The sequence below is a fragment of the Entelurus aequoreus genome, linkage group LG11, assembly GCF_033978785.1.
Source record: "Entelurus aequoreus isolate RoL-2023_Sb linkage group LG11, RoL_Eaeq_v1.1, whole genome shotgun sequence".
Taxonomy (NCBI): Eukaryota; Metazoa; Chordata; class Actinopteri; order Syngnathiformes; family Syngnathidae; genus Entelurus; species Entelurus aequoreus.
Window position 1 is genome coordinate 33613999 of NC_084741.1, and position 17686 is coordinate 33631684.

General features: G+C 38.1%; 1 protein-coding gene across 4 annotated transcripts in view; it reads left to right on the top strand.

The window, feature by feature from the left end:
• The first annotated feature begins 1203 nt into the window (after window positions 1–1203).
• Window positions 1204–17686, top strand: part of tax1bp1b (Tax1 (human T-cell leukemia virus type I) binding protein 1b) — a 48700-nt gene continuing 32217 nt past the window's right edge. For all 4 annotated transcript variants that reach the window (XM_062063035.1, XM_062063036.1, XM_062063038.1 and 1 more), the window contains exons 1-2: window positions 1204–1338; window positions 3899–4098. In XM_062063035.1, coding sequence (XP_061919019.1) covers window positions 3922–4098 — 177 coding nt within the window. In that variant the 5' untranslated portion in view covers window positions 1204–1338; window positions 3899–3921. The remainder of the gene's footprint in view (window positions 1339–3898; window positions 4099–17686) is intronic.

The following is a 17686-nucleotide window of genomic DNA, read 5'->3' on the forward strand; positions in this document are numbered from 1 at the left end:
TGAGCTCAGGCCCAACGAAGCCGACGGCGTTTCTGGGTGTTGTTGATAAACGGTTTTCGCCTTGCATAGGAGAGTTTTAACTTCCACTTACAGATGTAGCGACCAACTGTAGTTACTGACAGTGGGTTTTCTGAAGTGTTCCTGAGCCCATGTGGTGATATCCTTTACACACTGATGTCGCTTGTTGATGCAGTACAGCCTGAGGGATCGAAGGTCACAGGCTTAGCTGCTTACGTGCAGTGATTTCTCCAGATTCTCTGAACCCTTTGATGATATTACGGACCGTAGATGGTGAAATCCCTAAATTCCTTGCAATAGCTGGTTGAGAAAGGTTTTTCTTAAACTGTTCAACAATTTGCTCATGCATTTGTTGAATAAGTGGTGACCCTCGCCCCATCCTTGTTTGTGAATGACTGAGCATTTCATGGAATCTACTTTTATACCCGATCATGGCACCCACCTGTTCCCAATTTGCCTGTTCACCTGTGGGATGTTCCAAATAAGTGTTTGATGAGCATTCCTCAACTTTATCAGTATTTATTGCCACCTTTCCCAACTTCTTTGTCACGTGTTGCTGGCATCAAATTCTAAAGTTAATGATTATTTGCAAAAAAAAAAAAGTTTATCAGTTTGAACATTAAATATGTTGTCTTTGTAGCATATTCAACTGAATATGGGTTGAAAATGATTTGCAAATCATTGTATTCCGTTTATATTTACATCTAACACAATTTCCCAACTCATATGGAAACGGGGTTTGTATATATATATATATATATATATATATATGTATATATATATATATATATATATATATATATATATATATATATATATATATACAGCCCGGCCCCCGGCCAAATTGTTTTAACCCAATGCGGCCCCCGAGTCAAAAAGTTTGGGGACCCCTGGTTTATACTGTATTTATAATTGAATGTATTCGTTTTTGTCTACAGTCTACAACACAGTCACACTTAAATTGGTTACGCTTAAAATCATACAAATTAAGTCACAAGTTTCCCCACAAAGAGAATGTTAAACCGTATATTTTACTCACGTTATTATTTTAGTTTTAATTTATAACGTCTTAATCGTGGCTTAAACATGCTGATACAATTTGGTGTTTTTATAATTCTGAGTATTTTATTTAATTGTTGGAAATAAAATGTTTGTGTTTCTTTGATGTCGAGCCGAGGTCGCCAACGCGAGTGTCTTTCCCGGAAATGACGTAGTATTGTTGTTGTTCCAGGAAAAGGACACGGGCAAGCGCCGAACTGCGTCGACATTGGCTTTTATGTTACATTTGCATTTCAATCGCTGTTCAAACATGGCAACTGGGTATGTTTGGAGTTTATTTTTTCATGATTTAGTTGCCGTTTGTTTTTGGTGAAATAGTTTGTGTTTGACATGGCTTTTGTAAGCGCTAACTCGAGAGTCGGCTTTTTGCTAACTGTTGACGTTAGCTAACCGTGTCCTCTAAAAGTCGTTGTGACAGTAGTAAGAAATCATTTTTGTTCATCTGTTACATATTGGACGTGTTTTCATCTCTAGTAGAGCAACGTTTTCGTTTTAAATCGTCTGTCTTTGTACAACGAATGCGCAGTCTTGCCGCGACAGACCTAGCATAGCCTACAGTTTGTGTAATCTCTCCAGGCCTCGCCCTGCTGTTAACATGACAGAGAGTTTTAAAAATGTCTGACAATTATCACATTTGTAGAATAAAGATATTATCATACATAAAAGTCAGCTGCTGGAGGACCAACTGAATTGGGCATAACATATATGTTTGCAAACTATGAACTAATAAAGTGTGTCTTTGGTTCAAAGTAATCACTTAGATGTATATAAGTTATAACACGTCGTGTCAGTGTTCTTTATTAACATCAAGGGATGTAATAAAAACGTATTATTATATTAGGCTTAGTTCTTAACCATTTTAAACACTTGGAACTATTTTTAATATTATCTGTTTGATGAATAGTAAACACTGCCTAACCCACAACGCTTTGTGTTCAGAGAGTTGTAAGACGTGTACTTTAAAAAATACCGATGAGAGTGCATGTACAGTCGCGATCAAAAGTTTACATACACTTGTAAAGAACATAATGTCATTGCTGTCTTGAGTTTCCAATAATTTATACAACTCTTATTTGTTTGTGATAGTGTGATTGGAGCACATATTTGTTTGTCACAAAAAACATTCATGAAGGTTGGTTCTTTTATGACTTTATTATGGGTCTACTGAAAATGTGACCAAATCTGCTGGATCAAAAGTACACATACAGCAATGTTATTATTTGGTTACATGTCCCTTGGCAAGTTTCACTGCAATAAGGCGCTTTTGATAGCCATCTACAAGCTTCTAGTTGAATTTTTGCCCACTCCTCTTAACAAAAACTATAAGACATTGTAGAATTGTATACTCTATTAGTGATGTTCAAAGCTAGAAATAAAGTTATTTGTGTTCACGTCTGAAGATGAGAACCACAGAAGGCCGTATGATTTTAAACATCCAAGAGTGCGAACAAATTTGAAGCAAATGTCCTTGTTTGTTGCTGGTGTGAAAGCATGGAATTCTCTAGACAAAGACTTAAAAAGTTGCAAGAATATCTTTGAATTTAAAAAGAGTTACAAAAAGAGACAACTGGAATTATATCAAACTGATTTTTGATTTTGATTGGACGTGTCATTTTGAAAATGCTTAAACGAAAATTAAAAGTATTTTGGAGTTCGGGTGTTTGTGGAGAGAACAGTGATAAAGTCATCTAAAATAATTTGTGTTAAAAAGGGGGCAGATAAATATAAGAATAGTATTCTTCCATCTGCTCCTTTCTGATCATGGAAATGTATAAGAAACAAAAAACAATGAAAGTGTCAACTGTATATGGTTTGTATATATGCATTTTCATGAAAGGAATAAAAAGAAATGATGATGATGATGAAAATTGGTGCAGTTCAGCTAAATATTTTGGTTTTCTGACATGGACTTGTTTCTTCAGCATTGTCCACACGTTTAAGTCAGGACTTTGGGAAGGCCATTGTAAAACCTTAATTGTAGCCTGATTTAGCCATTCCTTTACCACTTTTGACGTGTGTTTGGGGTCATTGTCCTGTTGGAACACTCAACTGTGCCCAAGACCCAACCTCCGGGCTGATGATTTTAGGTTGTCCTGAAGAATTTGGAGGTAGTCTTCCTTTTTTCATTGTCCCATTTACTCTCTGTTAAGCATCAGTTCCGTTGGCAGCAAAACATAATACTACCAGCACCATGCTTGACGGTAAGAGTAGTGTTCCTGGGATTAAAGGCCTCACATTTTCTCCTCCAAACATATTGCTGGGTATTGTGACCAAACAGCTCAATTTTTGTTTCATCTGACATCACATGGACAAAGATAAGACCTTCTAGAGGAAAGTTCTGTGGTCAGATTTGGTCACATTTTCAGTAGACCCAATGTTTTTTGTGACCAACAAGTATGTGCTCCAATCACTCTATCACAAAAAAATGAAAGTTGTAGAAATTAAAATTTGGAAACTCAAAAGACAGCCATGACATTATGTTCTTTACAAGTGTAGGTAAACTTTTGACCACAACTGTATTTGGGTTTGGATTGATGGTAAGCTTGGAGAAAGATTGTTGACATTTGAAACACAATACCTCTCCCATGATTGCTTTTTCTGAACCCTGCCTTGCATTCATGGAGATACATTACCAAACCAGCAACACAAAGTGTAACTTTAACCCAGTCATGAAAAGATATCTGGAAGAATGTCAAGACTGATATGAGATTAGTGATCATGCCACAGTAATCGAATATCTTTGAAGTTTTGAGTGAAATGTATAAGAAATATTAAATCTTACGTATACTATTTTTGTCATATGTCTGTTATGTCATTTCAGTTTTATCCAATGTTGACTGATTCATGGCGCTGATCCTGGAAGGACTTTCATTAGACAACAACATGGACACATCAAACTTTGCCCACGTCATCTTCCAGAATGTAGGGAAAAGCTACCTGCCTCATGCTGCCCTGGAGTGTCACTATACCCTCACACAGTTCCTCAAACCACATCCAAAGGACTGGGTTGGCATTTTTAAGGTAAATAACCATGATACACTAGATGTCTACTCGGGATGCAACGATTACCAAGATTATTGATAAAATGCAGTAAAATTCCAGACGGTTAGTGTTACCATTTCAAATTTTAATTATCGTAAAACTGTTAATAGTTACCACACTTGGATAAACTAATGGGTGATAGACCTAATTTCTCACAGAAGCAGCTAGCAAGCTAATCACCATCAATCTTTAAATGATAACATAAATACAAGTCACATTAGGGTCTTCCCACTTAGGAATGTCATACCCAAATATAAATGTGTATGCTGTCTGAGCAACTAAGCTATTCAATTGTGCACATTGAGCTTACAGGCTGTGCTCTCTTAGGACAGAGTGGTAGATCCATACGTGGACTACAACACCCATGTTATGTCACATAATCCAAAAGTGAAGAGGCAACCCTGTTTGCCTTGCTCATTGGGAGCCTTGATAATTAAGAAACACTTTAATACCTTTACAAATTAAAACTGAAGAAAATGACATATGTAAACACTCAAATGAGAATCCAGAACAATATTACATTTTTCCTCTGCCAAGGAAAGTATATTGTTTCTATAATTGTTTATTTAAATAAATAACTTTGGTTAAAATATTTCTGTGTGTATATAATACTTTTTGAACACATTCAACAATACCATAACAGTAATGATAACATTAATTTGAACAATAACTGATATGCCATTTTTATATCATAACATACGTAACTGCTACAAACAAATGCAAATACAAATTAATACAGTTAAGTACAGCCCTATTTAAAATTAAATATTTAACTATAAATATATGTTTTTTTGTACATAGAAGTTCCCACCTTCTACCTTCCTAGTCACGTCTGTTGTGTCCTTGGGCAAGACACTTCACCCTTTGCCTCTGATGGCTGCCGGTTAGCGCCTTGCATGGCAGCTCCCGCCATCAGTGTGTGAATGTGTGTGTGAATGGGTGAATGTGGAAATACTGTCAAAGCGCTTTGAGTACCTTGAAGGTAGAAAAGCGCTATACAAGTACAACCCATTTATCATTTATTTACAGAAAAACACTCAATGATGGCATTAAAGGTACTGTTTAACACATGTACATTAAGTCTCAGGTGTCTCACACTTGTGTAAATGAAACATACTGCCCAAAATCTAGCCTTGGTGAGGCACAAGAAACATGTTTTTTTGTGTACGCTATGGGAGTCAGTATTCCAACATCAACAGGATCCATACTAGGGCTGGGCGATATATGAACGTAAAAGTATATCTCGATATATTTTTACTTAAACTCGATATTCAATATATATCTCGATATATTTTCCGGTGAAAATATACATATAAAGATATTAATTTTTGATCAAAATTCACTGAAATTCTTAATTGAACTGAATGACAACTGTACTGTAAACAGTCAGTGACACTTTTATTAACCCAGTTTGTCCAGATGGGTATTAAAAGCATAGAAAATAAACTGTTTAAGTAGCACATAATTACATAACATAAATAAAATAGAAAAACAAAAAAGGTTGACATAAAATAGAAAAATATTTTTTATACATAAAATAACATAACTGTGCAAATAATACAAAATGTATCAAACTCGGATAAAAAATAAATTTGCATGCAGGCACTTTTTAATTCCCAGTCGACGATGTAATGGACTGTCACACACATCTACGGTTCTGTGGTCAGCGCAAAGTAAGTGACTTTACTGTGCGACTATGATCTTCCTCACTTTGGCGTACATTCCTTGCAATAGCTCCTTGAGAAATGTTGTTCTTAAACTGTTTGACAATTTGCTCACGCATTTGTTCACAAAGTGGTGACCCTTGCCCCATCCTTGTTTGTGAACAACTGAGCATTTCATGGAAGCTGCTTTTATACCCAATCGTGGCACCCACCTGTTCCCAATTAGCGTGTTCACCTGTGGGATGTTCCAAATAAGTGTTTGATGAGCATTCCTCAACTTTCTAAGTCTTTTTTGCCACTTGTGCCAGCTTTTTTGAAACATGTTGCAGGCGTCAAATTCCAAATGAGCTAATATTTGCAAAAAATAACAAAGTTTTCCAGTTCGAACGTTAAGTATCTTGTCTTTGCAGTCTATTCAATTGAAAATAGGTTGAAAAGGATGTGCAAATCGTTGTATTCTGTTCTTATTTACGATTTACACAACGTGCCAACTTCACTGGTTGAGTTTTGTAAAATACATGACAAAAGGTAGCATTAAAGGAGAACTGCGCTTTTTTGGGGAATTTTGCCAATCGTTCACAATCATTATACAAGACATGACGACAGATGTGTTTTTTTCATGTATTCTAAATAGTAAAAAAAAATGTCATCAAAAGTCAGCTTACAATGGAGCCTATGGGAGCTGCTGTATTCTGCCTATAAAGCCCTTAAAACAACATCCAAACACCTCCATTAAGGTTTTATATACATGCTGTAAATATAAATATACATCTAATGTAATAACTGGCACATTAATCATATGTAATATTTACGTATTTTGCTCATTAATTAAAAAAACTCATCACCGCGTTTGATTTTTTTTTCAACTCATCACTGCTCCCTGCACTCTTTATGAGAGCCAACAGACATAATACAACATCACTTACTGTATAAGGTCTGCTGTCATTAGGATGCCGGCTGCTAGGATGACTCATAATCCTTGCGAGGAAAAGGAGGAAGTAACCAGGCGTCTTTTCGTGTCGTTTTTGCCATTTCCAAGTCTAAATTGGCTGTCAAAGTGTACCAACTTAACAGAATACGTCTTCGTCCTTCTACTATGCAGGTGATAGACATGATTTATGATCTACAATAAAGTTTGACGAGGAAAGGAAATGAAGGAGCAGCTGATTAGTCGATCATGTCAACATTGGAACATAAGCTCGTGATCACGGCACAGCTATAAATAGTTTCTGTGTTAGCGCTTATAATAGCAATATCACTAATATTTGGTTAATATTCAAGTCACAAAAGGCTGAAGCCCTGCGACATCGAGAGAGACAAGGGGTAAAAAATGGATGGATTGAAAATGTATCAAACAAGTTTTCAGTTTACTCTTATTTCTTGCGGTGTAGAGTTGTTTTCAGGAGATTTCCCTCCGTGAGCTGCGACGTGACCAGCTTGCTCTGTGTCGCCTTGAAAACGCTTGAGACAAAAGTGGTGTGCTTTACTTTGCAGAATGCAGATTTTCTTACCTCCGCCAAAGAGGTTATGTTTTCGCCAGGTTTGGTTTGTGTGTTTGTTAGCAACATAACTCAAACAGTTATGGATACACAGGAAATGTCCAAAAAATGTGTTCTCTCATGTACTACGAACACACTTCATCTTCTGCTTACGGCATTCCACGCCGCCTCCTTGCCGGTCACGCGCTGCGCAGAGGATTGTGGGAGATGTAGTTTATTTTCAGACCCGGCCAACGCTGAAGCGCCAGAACAAAAATTACACACCAAGTTTTTGTTTGATAACGTCACGTCTGTATTGTGAAGACTTTGACACCTAAATACCGCGGCATCTACATTACCATTAAATCCGTAGTTTTTAATTTAGTTTATATTTTAGGCTTTTGGTGAACATGTGTTTTTAGTTTTAGTCAAATTTTTGTCATCTAAATTAATTACATTTTAGTTTAGTCAACAGAATTACATCACATTTTAGACAGCTAAAACAACAGTACACTTAGTCAACTAAAATATAAAGTATAAAAGACAAGGCCTCTTTTAAGTTTATTTAAAAGCACCTTTATTTAGATTACCTGCAAAGCGTTTAACACAAAGTAACATGATCTTATGGTCAGGAATTGTGTAATCAGTATTTTGTTACCCCACAGGTCAATGCCAATGGATATCTTTCAGGCACTTTTTAAAAATGTTTATGCTATGTCTCTGACAAAGCAGTTTTGTATTTGTGTTGTTAAACGGAGTTACGATGCATGTTTTCATCATAATTTGTTTATGAGCGCAGAACAATCTGAAGCATCAAATACACACATGTGGCGTGGCAAACGTCATCCATCCATATTCTACCGCTTGTCCCTCTCATTTGTTAATGTTCGCCTCAAATAAATAGGTAACGGTGCATCAACTTTATCTTTTTGGTGCGTGTGACTTAAGCGTGTTGGACTACATTAAAATGTGTCATGTCTTTAGAGTTACAATTAAATAAATGATTCCTTGAGGCAGAAAAAATTGCTTTATAATTTTTTTGTATAGAAGTAATACGGTAGAATTAGCTTTAACCTGCAGTTGTGTAGCTGTCATGATGGATGGCACACCTGCTGATGCCATCCTAGCATTAAAGACGAAATGTGTCCTCTTCACTTTTTCCTAGATGTACACATATTACGATGTGGCACATGTTATAGATTTTGGTTTTGGTGGTGAAAAATCCCAACTTCCTCAGTTTACAAGGAAAAGCATCTGATTGGCTCTCCTACTCCCAGCCCCTTTCTCATATATATGCTGCTAAAGAGCTGTGATTCGATATATTTCGAACTTGTCCCACCCATCTGCAAGACAAAATTAAATATGATTGGATTTCATTTTTTTCAACATGTTCCTCTTTTTTTAAATCATTGAGTAAAATATCAGTTAATTTGGTTATCGTCTTATAGTCAACGTGTATTTGTGTTGTTTCTTTATCGTCAGGGGAGAATAGGTTGTTGACGTTAACTGGGACACAAATTATTGGTCAAGGAAATTAACACAATGTTTAGCATTTCTAAAAGAAATAAACAATGCCGTGCCAACTACTGTTTTTTTGTGTGCCGAAAATACCTTTTATATTAATATTTTTAACAGAGGTGTGCTAACTTTGTATATCCCCTACAGCAGCAAAAGCAGTTTTAACTTTCTGTTCCAGTGTCTGGGGTGTGGCATACATTGCATTTAGTTAGGTGTGTCACCGTGAGTTTACTCAGCTTATGCAATGGAGTAAACATCTCCACTAGTTGGTTCAGTGGCGCCACTCCAGTAGTCAGAGCAAATACATTTTTTTTGGTACTATTTTTCCATTCACATGTCATGCATTTACAGTATTCTTTTTAATGACTGTCCATGTGGATTTGCCATTTGCCATATTGCATCATGTCATTCAATAATTCAAGGAAATTGGTCATGAGACACATGAAAATGTGTATCTGATATCCCAGACTTATAGCCCAGTAAGTACTACAGGAACGATAATATGTACATATTAATTTCAATAGAATATGATAATTATAGGAATAAAAAATGGAATAGATAGTGATCCTGTAGTGCAAATAGAATGTGAAAACAATGACAGCAAACCAAATAAAAGCCCAGTTCAACAGAGTTGGGACATATGTGCAAGTTAAATGTTCCTCGTGCAGGGATGAGGAGGGGGGTTGGAGTTGAAGATTAGTATGCTACATAGCACCATCGGAGTTCAGCAGGCTGGCAGCTTTTGGAAAGAAGCTGTTTCTCAGTCTGGTGGTCCTACTTTGGATGTCCCTGAGGGTAGGGGATTAAAGAGAGGGTGTGCAGCGTGGGTGGAATCTTTGGCGATGCAGAGAGCCCTCTTTTTATATCTGCTGATGAAGATGTCTGTGGTGGTGGTGGTGGGAAAGCTGCTCCCGATAATCTTCTGAGCAGCTTTCACCACCCTCTACAGTGTTGGCTGGCTCAGGGAAGCTCTAGAGCAGGGGTTGGTAACCTTTCATTTAAATGAGCATTTCCTCTTCCACTAAATGTTAAACCTACTGGCTTTGGAGCGCTTGACAAATGTAGTGTGTGACATTACAATGAGAGACATGGATGTAAATAATTTTTTCAGAAAAGTAACTTACATACTGAAAGGAGTTGTTGTCTTTGTATTATTGTTCCATTTAATATTTGTAATAAATGATTTATTTGTGTCTTATAAAAATCCATAATATGTTTTGTGAACAGTGTAACTGACTTAGGAGTAAGTTTATATGTATTTTAGGTATAAATCCGACTTACACTAAAATTTGGCTTACATTATTGTCTAGGAATTGAACTCGTTAATAACCAGAGGACTGACCTATACTTCACCTTACCCTCCATTGAGGAGGGGTCTTTAGGACCAGATTAATTTAAAACACAATTTTATACAAGATATGGAGTGCTTGGCTTGTCTTGTCCTGTCCTCGGCCAGGAAAACGTTGAAGACTCCTGATTTAGAGTTGAAACATTTTCCCAAAGGAAATAATGGTAATATATTGAATCAGTTTTTGTAGTGCTGTCTGTTATGGACAAAAATATATATCCCAATATTGTTAATTTTATTTCCCTATAATGATATATATCACAATTAGGGCTGGGCGATATGGCCTTTTATTAATATCTCAATATTTTTATGCCATGTCACAATACACGATATATATCTCGATATTTTGCCTCAGCCTTGAATGAACACTTGATGTATATAATCACAGCAGTATGATGATTCTATGTGTCTACATTAAAACATTATTGTTCATACTGCATTAATATATGCTAATTTTAAACTTTCATGCAGAGAGGGAAATCACAACTAAGTCTAAACTGTGTTTATTAAACAGTTATTAAGCAGTGGTGCAAACATTCATGTAATTTCAAAACAGAACGTGCAAGATTGTCAGACATTTTAAAACAAGCTATTAGTGCACTTTTGTGCATGATGTCACTAAGATGACATATCAAAACAACAGTAACTTAAAGTGCACTTTTTGTACAGAATGCCACTACAATGTTTTAAAACAGATAAAGTGCACTTTTGCGCATGATGTCACACAAGATATTTTAAAAAATTTAAAATAAAAATTTGCTGCATAATAGGAAATCAAATTGTGTATTTCCTTCGCTATGTAGTAGGTTACTGCAGACGTTACCTCCTTCTGTTTTTGACAATTTTATCATACGGTGTTGATGTGGAAATGGAAGACGCCAGGCTCAATTGTCAGTGCTGGTTGCTTCAGCTTTTTGTGGGTGTGTTGACATGCGGAGTTTTAAGCACTCTTCATTCTCTAGCGGGTGATTTTTTAAATGATGCTACAAATTAGTAGTGCTGCTACTTTTTGTAGCAACGCTTTTGCCGCATACTTGACTTCTTGGGAATTAATTCTTCTTCCTCCATTTGATACCAGATTGGCACCTTCTCTCTCTCGTATTACCACTTGCACCGCTCCGCTAGCACCACCTGCCACAGCTAACGTTACCCATTCCGCTACCTCCCTGCTCCGCGAGGGCGTATGACGTTGCAAGCGCGACAGTATGTGACGTAGGTAAGAAGGTGCACTTGTTTTATCTCTCTGTGAGAAGGAGAGACAAGAAAGAGTAAGAAGAGCCTGTAGTGTAATGCCTGCAGCTAAAAGCAACTGCGTGAGAACGTATACTCGAATACTCACGATATAGTAATTTTCTATATTGCACAGAGACGTACCCGCGATATATCGAGTATATTCGATATATCGCCCAGCCCTAATCACAATAGTATTTGTTTTCTTAAAATCATAAAAAGGACATGACAATTAAAAAAAACATGACATTATTGTTGGTACCAGGCTACCAGACCTTCTTTTCCACTTTGTATACTAAATCATGTCTACAAATATGAGTTAAGAGATGTAATTTGTAATTTCTCTGTGTCTGCAGGACAGCTTTTCATAGATGTTGCCTTTGGATAACACGTCTTTCTAAGGCTTATTTGATTTTTTTTCATTTTCATCACAATTTAGTTTTGAGGTCACATTTTAACAGTGTCTGTACTAATCTTCATGTTTTGTTTTCAAGTGGTAGAAAATGTTAGACGCAGTCAAGTCGTTAGCAACGATTCGTCGAGTTGCCCGCAACAACTAGTTGGCGGCAATGTTTTGCAGATAAGCCTAGAGTTGTTCAGTCGGTGTCTGCTATTTTTAATCCAAACAAAATAGTTCCTCTCTCCTCTTGGAACCAATTTTTTTGAGGGTTTTGTTGGTGTAGCTTCCATTGTAACTGCCGTATGTGCAGTGTTGACATCTATGCTCACCTTTGCTCTCGCCGTAAAGTTCCTTAAATTAAAAAAGGCTCTTGCAAAATAACAGTGTTGCTACAGTTACATTAGCCGTAGCATGAGCCGCAGTCCAGTCATTAAAATTAGAATACAATTCAGTACAATAGAGAATTAAATCGTACGATAGATATTTTTATATCGTAGTACAATATATATCTTAATATTGCACAGCACTAAGTCTAGTTACTTCTAACTGTTAAAGGCCTACTGAAATGAATTTTTTTTATTTAAACGGGGATAGCAGATCTATTCTATGTGTCATACTTGATCATTTCGCGATATTGCCATATTTTTGCTGAAAGGATTTAGTATAGAACAACGACGATAAAGATCGCAACTTTTGGTATCTGATAAAAAAAGGCTTGCCCCTACCGGAAGTAGCGTGACGTAGTCAATTGAACATATACGCAAAGTTCCCTATTGTTTACAATGATGGCCGCATGAAGTGAGAGAGATTCGGACCGAGAAAGCGACAATTTCCCCATTAATTTGAGCGAGGATGAAAGATTTGTGGATGAGTAAAGTGCAAGTGAAGGACTAGTGGGGAGTTGAAGCTATTCAGATAGGGAAGATGCTGTGAGAGCCGGGGGTGACCTGATATTCAGCTGGGAATGACTACAACAGTAAATAAACACAATACATATATATACTCTATTAGCCACAACACAACCAGGCTTATATTTAATATGCCACAAATTAATCCTGCATAAAAACACCTACGTGTTTGTTATGCTAGCTCCTAGCTCCTCTGCTAGCTCCTAGCTCCATAGAACGCGCCAATACAATTCAAACACCTGATCAACACACACAATCACTCAGCCCAAAAGACCGTTCACCTAACCCAAGGTTCATAAAGCTTATATATTTTTAAATAGTTACGTACGTGACGCGCACATACGGTCAAGCTATCAAATGTTTAGCAGCCAAGGCTGCATACTCACGGTACCTGATATTCAGCTGGGAATGACTACAACAGTAAATAAACACAAGACATATATATATACTCTATTAGCCACAACACAACCAGGCTTATATTTAATATGCCACAAATTAATCCTGCATAAAAACACCTACGTGTTTGTTATGCTAACTCCTAGCTCCTCTGCTAGCTCCTAGCTCCATAGAACACGCCAATACAATTCAAACACCTGATCAACACACACAATCACTCAGCCCAAAAGACAGTTCACCTAACCCAATGTTCATAAAGCTTATATATTTTAAAAAAGTTACGTACGTGACGCGCACATACGGTCAAGCTATCAAATGTTTAGCAGCCAAGGCTGCATACTCACGGTACCTGGATCTCAGCTGGGAATGACTAAAACAGTAAATAAACACAAGACATATATTTACTCTATTAGCCACAACACAACCAGGCTTATATTTAATATGACACAAATTAATCCTGCATAAAAACACCTAAGTCTTTGTTATGCTAACTCCTAGCTCCTATGCTAGCTCCTAGCTCCATAGAACACGCCAATACAATTCAAACACCTGATCAACACACACAATCACTCAGCCCAAAAGACCGTTCACCTAACCCAAGGTTCATAAAGCTTATATATTTAAAAAAAGTTACGTACATACGCAAAAAAAAAAGTTGCGCACATACGGTCAAGCGATCAAATGTTTAGAAGCCAAAGCTGCATACTCACGGTAGCACGTCTGCGTCTTTGTCATCCAAATCAAAGTAATCCTGGTAAGAGTCTGTGTTGTCCCAGTTCTCTACAGGCGTCTGTGTATTGAAGTCAAAAGTCCTCCTGGTTAGAGTCTCTGTTATCCGAGGTCTTCCATCTTGACTGCATCTTTCGGGAATGTAAACAAAGACGCGCCGGCTGTGTACTGTTGTTGCTGACTTCGTTCGAAAAATACGTCCGTTTCGCACCGACAACTTTCTTCTTTGCTTGCTCAGCTTCTTTCTCCATAATGCAATGAACATAATTGCAACAGATTCACGAACACAGATGTCCAGAATACTGCGGAATTATAAAATGAAAACAGAGCTTTTTCGTATTGGCTTCAATGTGGAAGGCATACCCGTGTTCCCCGGGCTACGTCACGCGCATACGTCATCCTCAGAGGCGTTTCGAACCGGAAGTTTAGCGGCAAATTTAAAATGTCACTTTATAAGTTAACCCGGCCGTATTGGCATGTGTTATAATGTTAAGATTTCATCATTGATATATAAACTATCAGACTGCGCGGTCGGTAGTAGTGGGTTTCAGTAGGCCTTTAACATCGCTTTTTGGCTGCTACTTTTTCTTGAACTGTTTTTTCTCAGCCTGCCTGTGTACAGGCAGAATTGGGGTCAAGTTTTCTGCCATGACTGAGAACTGTTTGTTGCTTTTTTTTAGACTCCTTTTGTGTGTGTACGAGAGACAGCTGTAAATTACAGCCATGAATACCAGCTTTATTACTCGGGCCAACGAACAATTTTTATTTACCGGTAATAGAATTAGTCATTGTGGAAAAATATAGACATTAAAAGAAAATGTTCTTTTAAACCACTGATGTTAACATAAGCTAGCCGAGGGTTGTTTTGCTTTATTTTCTGGTACATTTAAAAAAAAAACAAACTTTAAGCAAGTTGCAAACAGCCCCTTTAACTATAAGTAACATATATCAATCAATCAATCAATGTTTATTTATATAGCCCTAAATCACAAGTGTCTCAAAGGGCTGTACAAGCCACAACGACATCCTCGGTACAGAGCCCACATACGGGCAAGGAAAAACTCACCCCAGTGGGACGTCGGTGAATGACTATGAGAAACCTTGGAGAGGACCGCATATGTGGGTAACCCCCCCCTCTAGGGGAGACCGAAAGCAACGGATGTCGAGTGGGTCTGACATAACATTGTGAAAGTCCAGTCCACAGTGGATCCAACACATCAGCGGGAGTCCAGTCCACAGCGGGGCCAACAGGAAACCATCCCGAGCGGAGACGGGTCAGCAGCGCAGAGATGTCCCCAACCGATGCACAGGCTAGTGGTCCACCCGGGGTCCCGACTCTGGACAGCCAGCACTTCATCCATGGCCACCGGACCTATGCAACTCCCCCTCGCAAGGGACAGGGGAGAAGAGGAGAGAAGAAAAGAAACGGCAGATCAACTGGTCTAAAAAAGGGGGGTCTATTTAAAGGCTAGATTATACAATTGAGTTTTAAGATGGGACTTAAATGCTTCTACTGAGGTAGCATCTCTAACTGTTACCGGGAGGGCATTCCAGAGTACTGGAGCCCGAATAGAAAACGCTCTATAGCCCGCAGACTTTTTTTTGGCTCTGGGAATCACTAATAAGCCGGAGTTCTTTGAACGCAGATTTCTTGTCGGGACATATGGTACAATACAATCGGCGAGATAGGCTGGAGCTAAACCGTGTAGTATTTTATACGTAAGTAGTAAAACCTTAAAGTCGCATCTTAAGTGCACAGGAAGCCAGTGCAAGTGAGCCAGTATAGGCGTAATATGATCAAACTTTCTTGTTTTTGTCAAAAGCCTTGCAGCCGCATTTTGTACCAACTGTAATCTTTTAATGCTAGACATAGGGAGGCCCGAAAATAATACGTTACAGTAATCGAGACGAGACGTAACGAACGCATGAATAATGATCTCAGCGTCGCTAGTGGACAAGATGGAACGAATTTTAGCGATATTACGGAGATGAAAGAAGGCCGTTTTAGTAACACTCTTAATGTGTGACTCAAACGAGAGAGTTGGGTCGAAGATAATACCCAGATTATTTACCGAGTCTCCTTGTTTAATTGTTTGGTTGTCAAATGTTAAGGTGGTATTATTAAATAGATGTTGGTGTCTAGCAGGACCGATAATCAGCATTTCCGTTTTCTTAGCGTTGAGTTGCAAAAAGTTAGCGGACATCCATTGTTTAATTTCATTAAGACACGCCTCCAGCTGACTACAGTCCGGCGTGTTGGTCAGCTTTAGGGGCATGTAGAGTTGAGTGTCATCAGCATAACAGTGAAAGCTAACACCGTACTTGCGTATGATGTCACCCAGCGGCAGCATGTAAATAGTAAAGAGTGCAGGGCCAAGAACCGAACCCTGGGGAACTCCGCACGTTACCTTGACATAGTCCGAGGTCACATTGTTATGGGAGACGCACTGCATCCTGTCAGTAAGATAACAGTTAAACCAAGACAAGGCTAAGTCTGACATACCAATACGTGTTTTGATACGCTCTAATAAAATATTATGATCGACGGTATCGAAAGCGGCGCTAAGATCAAGAAGCAGCAACATAGATGACGCATCAGAATCCATCGTTAGCAATAGATCATTAGTCATTTTTGCGAGGGCTGTCTCCGTAGAGTGATTTGCCCTGAAACCGGATTGAAAAGGTTCACAGAGATTGTTAGTCACTAAGTGTTCATTTAGCTGCTGTGCAACAATTTTTTCGAGAATTTTGGAAATAAACGGAGGAAAGTGATAAGTTTATAATATTTAACACTGATGGACCTAATAATACAAACAGTACCTTGATAAGTTTCCCAGGAAGTGGGTCAAGTAAACATGTTGTTTGTTTTATCCCACTTACACGCTGTAATAATTCCTCTGTTATTTCATCAAAAATAGAGAGACTATTTTGGAGGGCAGTGTCCGTCGTATATACAGTCGTATTTGTGTTAATAGAACCCAGTTGTAGCTGGGATGCGTTGTCTTTAATCTCCTTTCTAATGAGTTCAATTTTCTTATTATTAAAGAAATTCATAAAATCATCTGCCGAGTGGGTGGAGCTACTGGGAGGAGTCCCTTGTTGGGTTAGCGATGCTACTGTACTAAACAGAAATTTAGGATCGTTTTTGTTGAGGCGGATGAGATTTGAGTAGTATTTAGCTTTAGCTAAGGTAAGCATGCGTTTATAAGTTATTAAACTATCACTCCATGCTTGATGGAAAACCTCAAGTTTAGTCGCGCGCCATTTGCGTTCCAGTTTTCTACATGATAATTTATGAGCTCTAATTTCTTCTGTAAACCATGGGGTGCGCCTTTTAGGGGCCCTTTTTTGCTTTAGCGGTGCTATACTATCAATAATTTCGCGCAAGGCATCGTCAAAGTTGTTAGTGAGGTTATCAATAGAGCCGACATAATTTGGGAATGGTGCCATTACCGAAGGCAGTAGGTCAGCAAGAGTCATCGTTGTGGCAGCATTAATGTTGCGGCCGCTATAGCAGTTATTATTATTATTAGCTTGTTGACAAAGAGTCAAAACTTCAAATTTTATAAGGTAATGATCGGACATTACTTTAGTATATGGAAGTATCATAACTTTGGAGGTGGTGACACCCCTGACAAGCACTAGATCTATTGTATTACCGTTGCGATGCGTGGGTTCATGTATTATTTGTGTAAGACCACAGCTATCAATTATGGTTTGGAGCGCCACGCACTGAGGGTCCGATGGGGTATTCATATGGATATTAAAGTCCCCCATTATGATTATATTGTCGGCGTGCGTCACTAGATCAGCAACGAACTCTGAGAATTCACTGATAAAGTCCGAATAGGGCCCAGGGGGGCGGTAGATAACAGCCAGGTCGAGAGGTAGCGGTG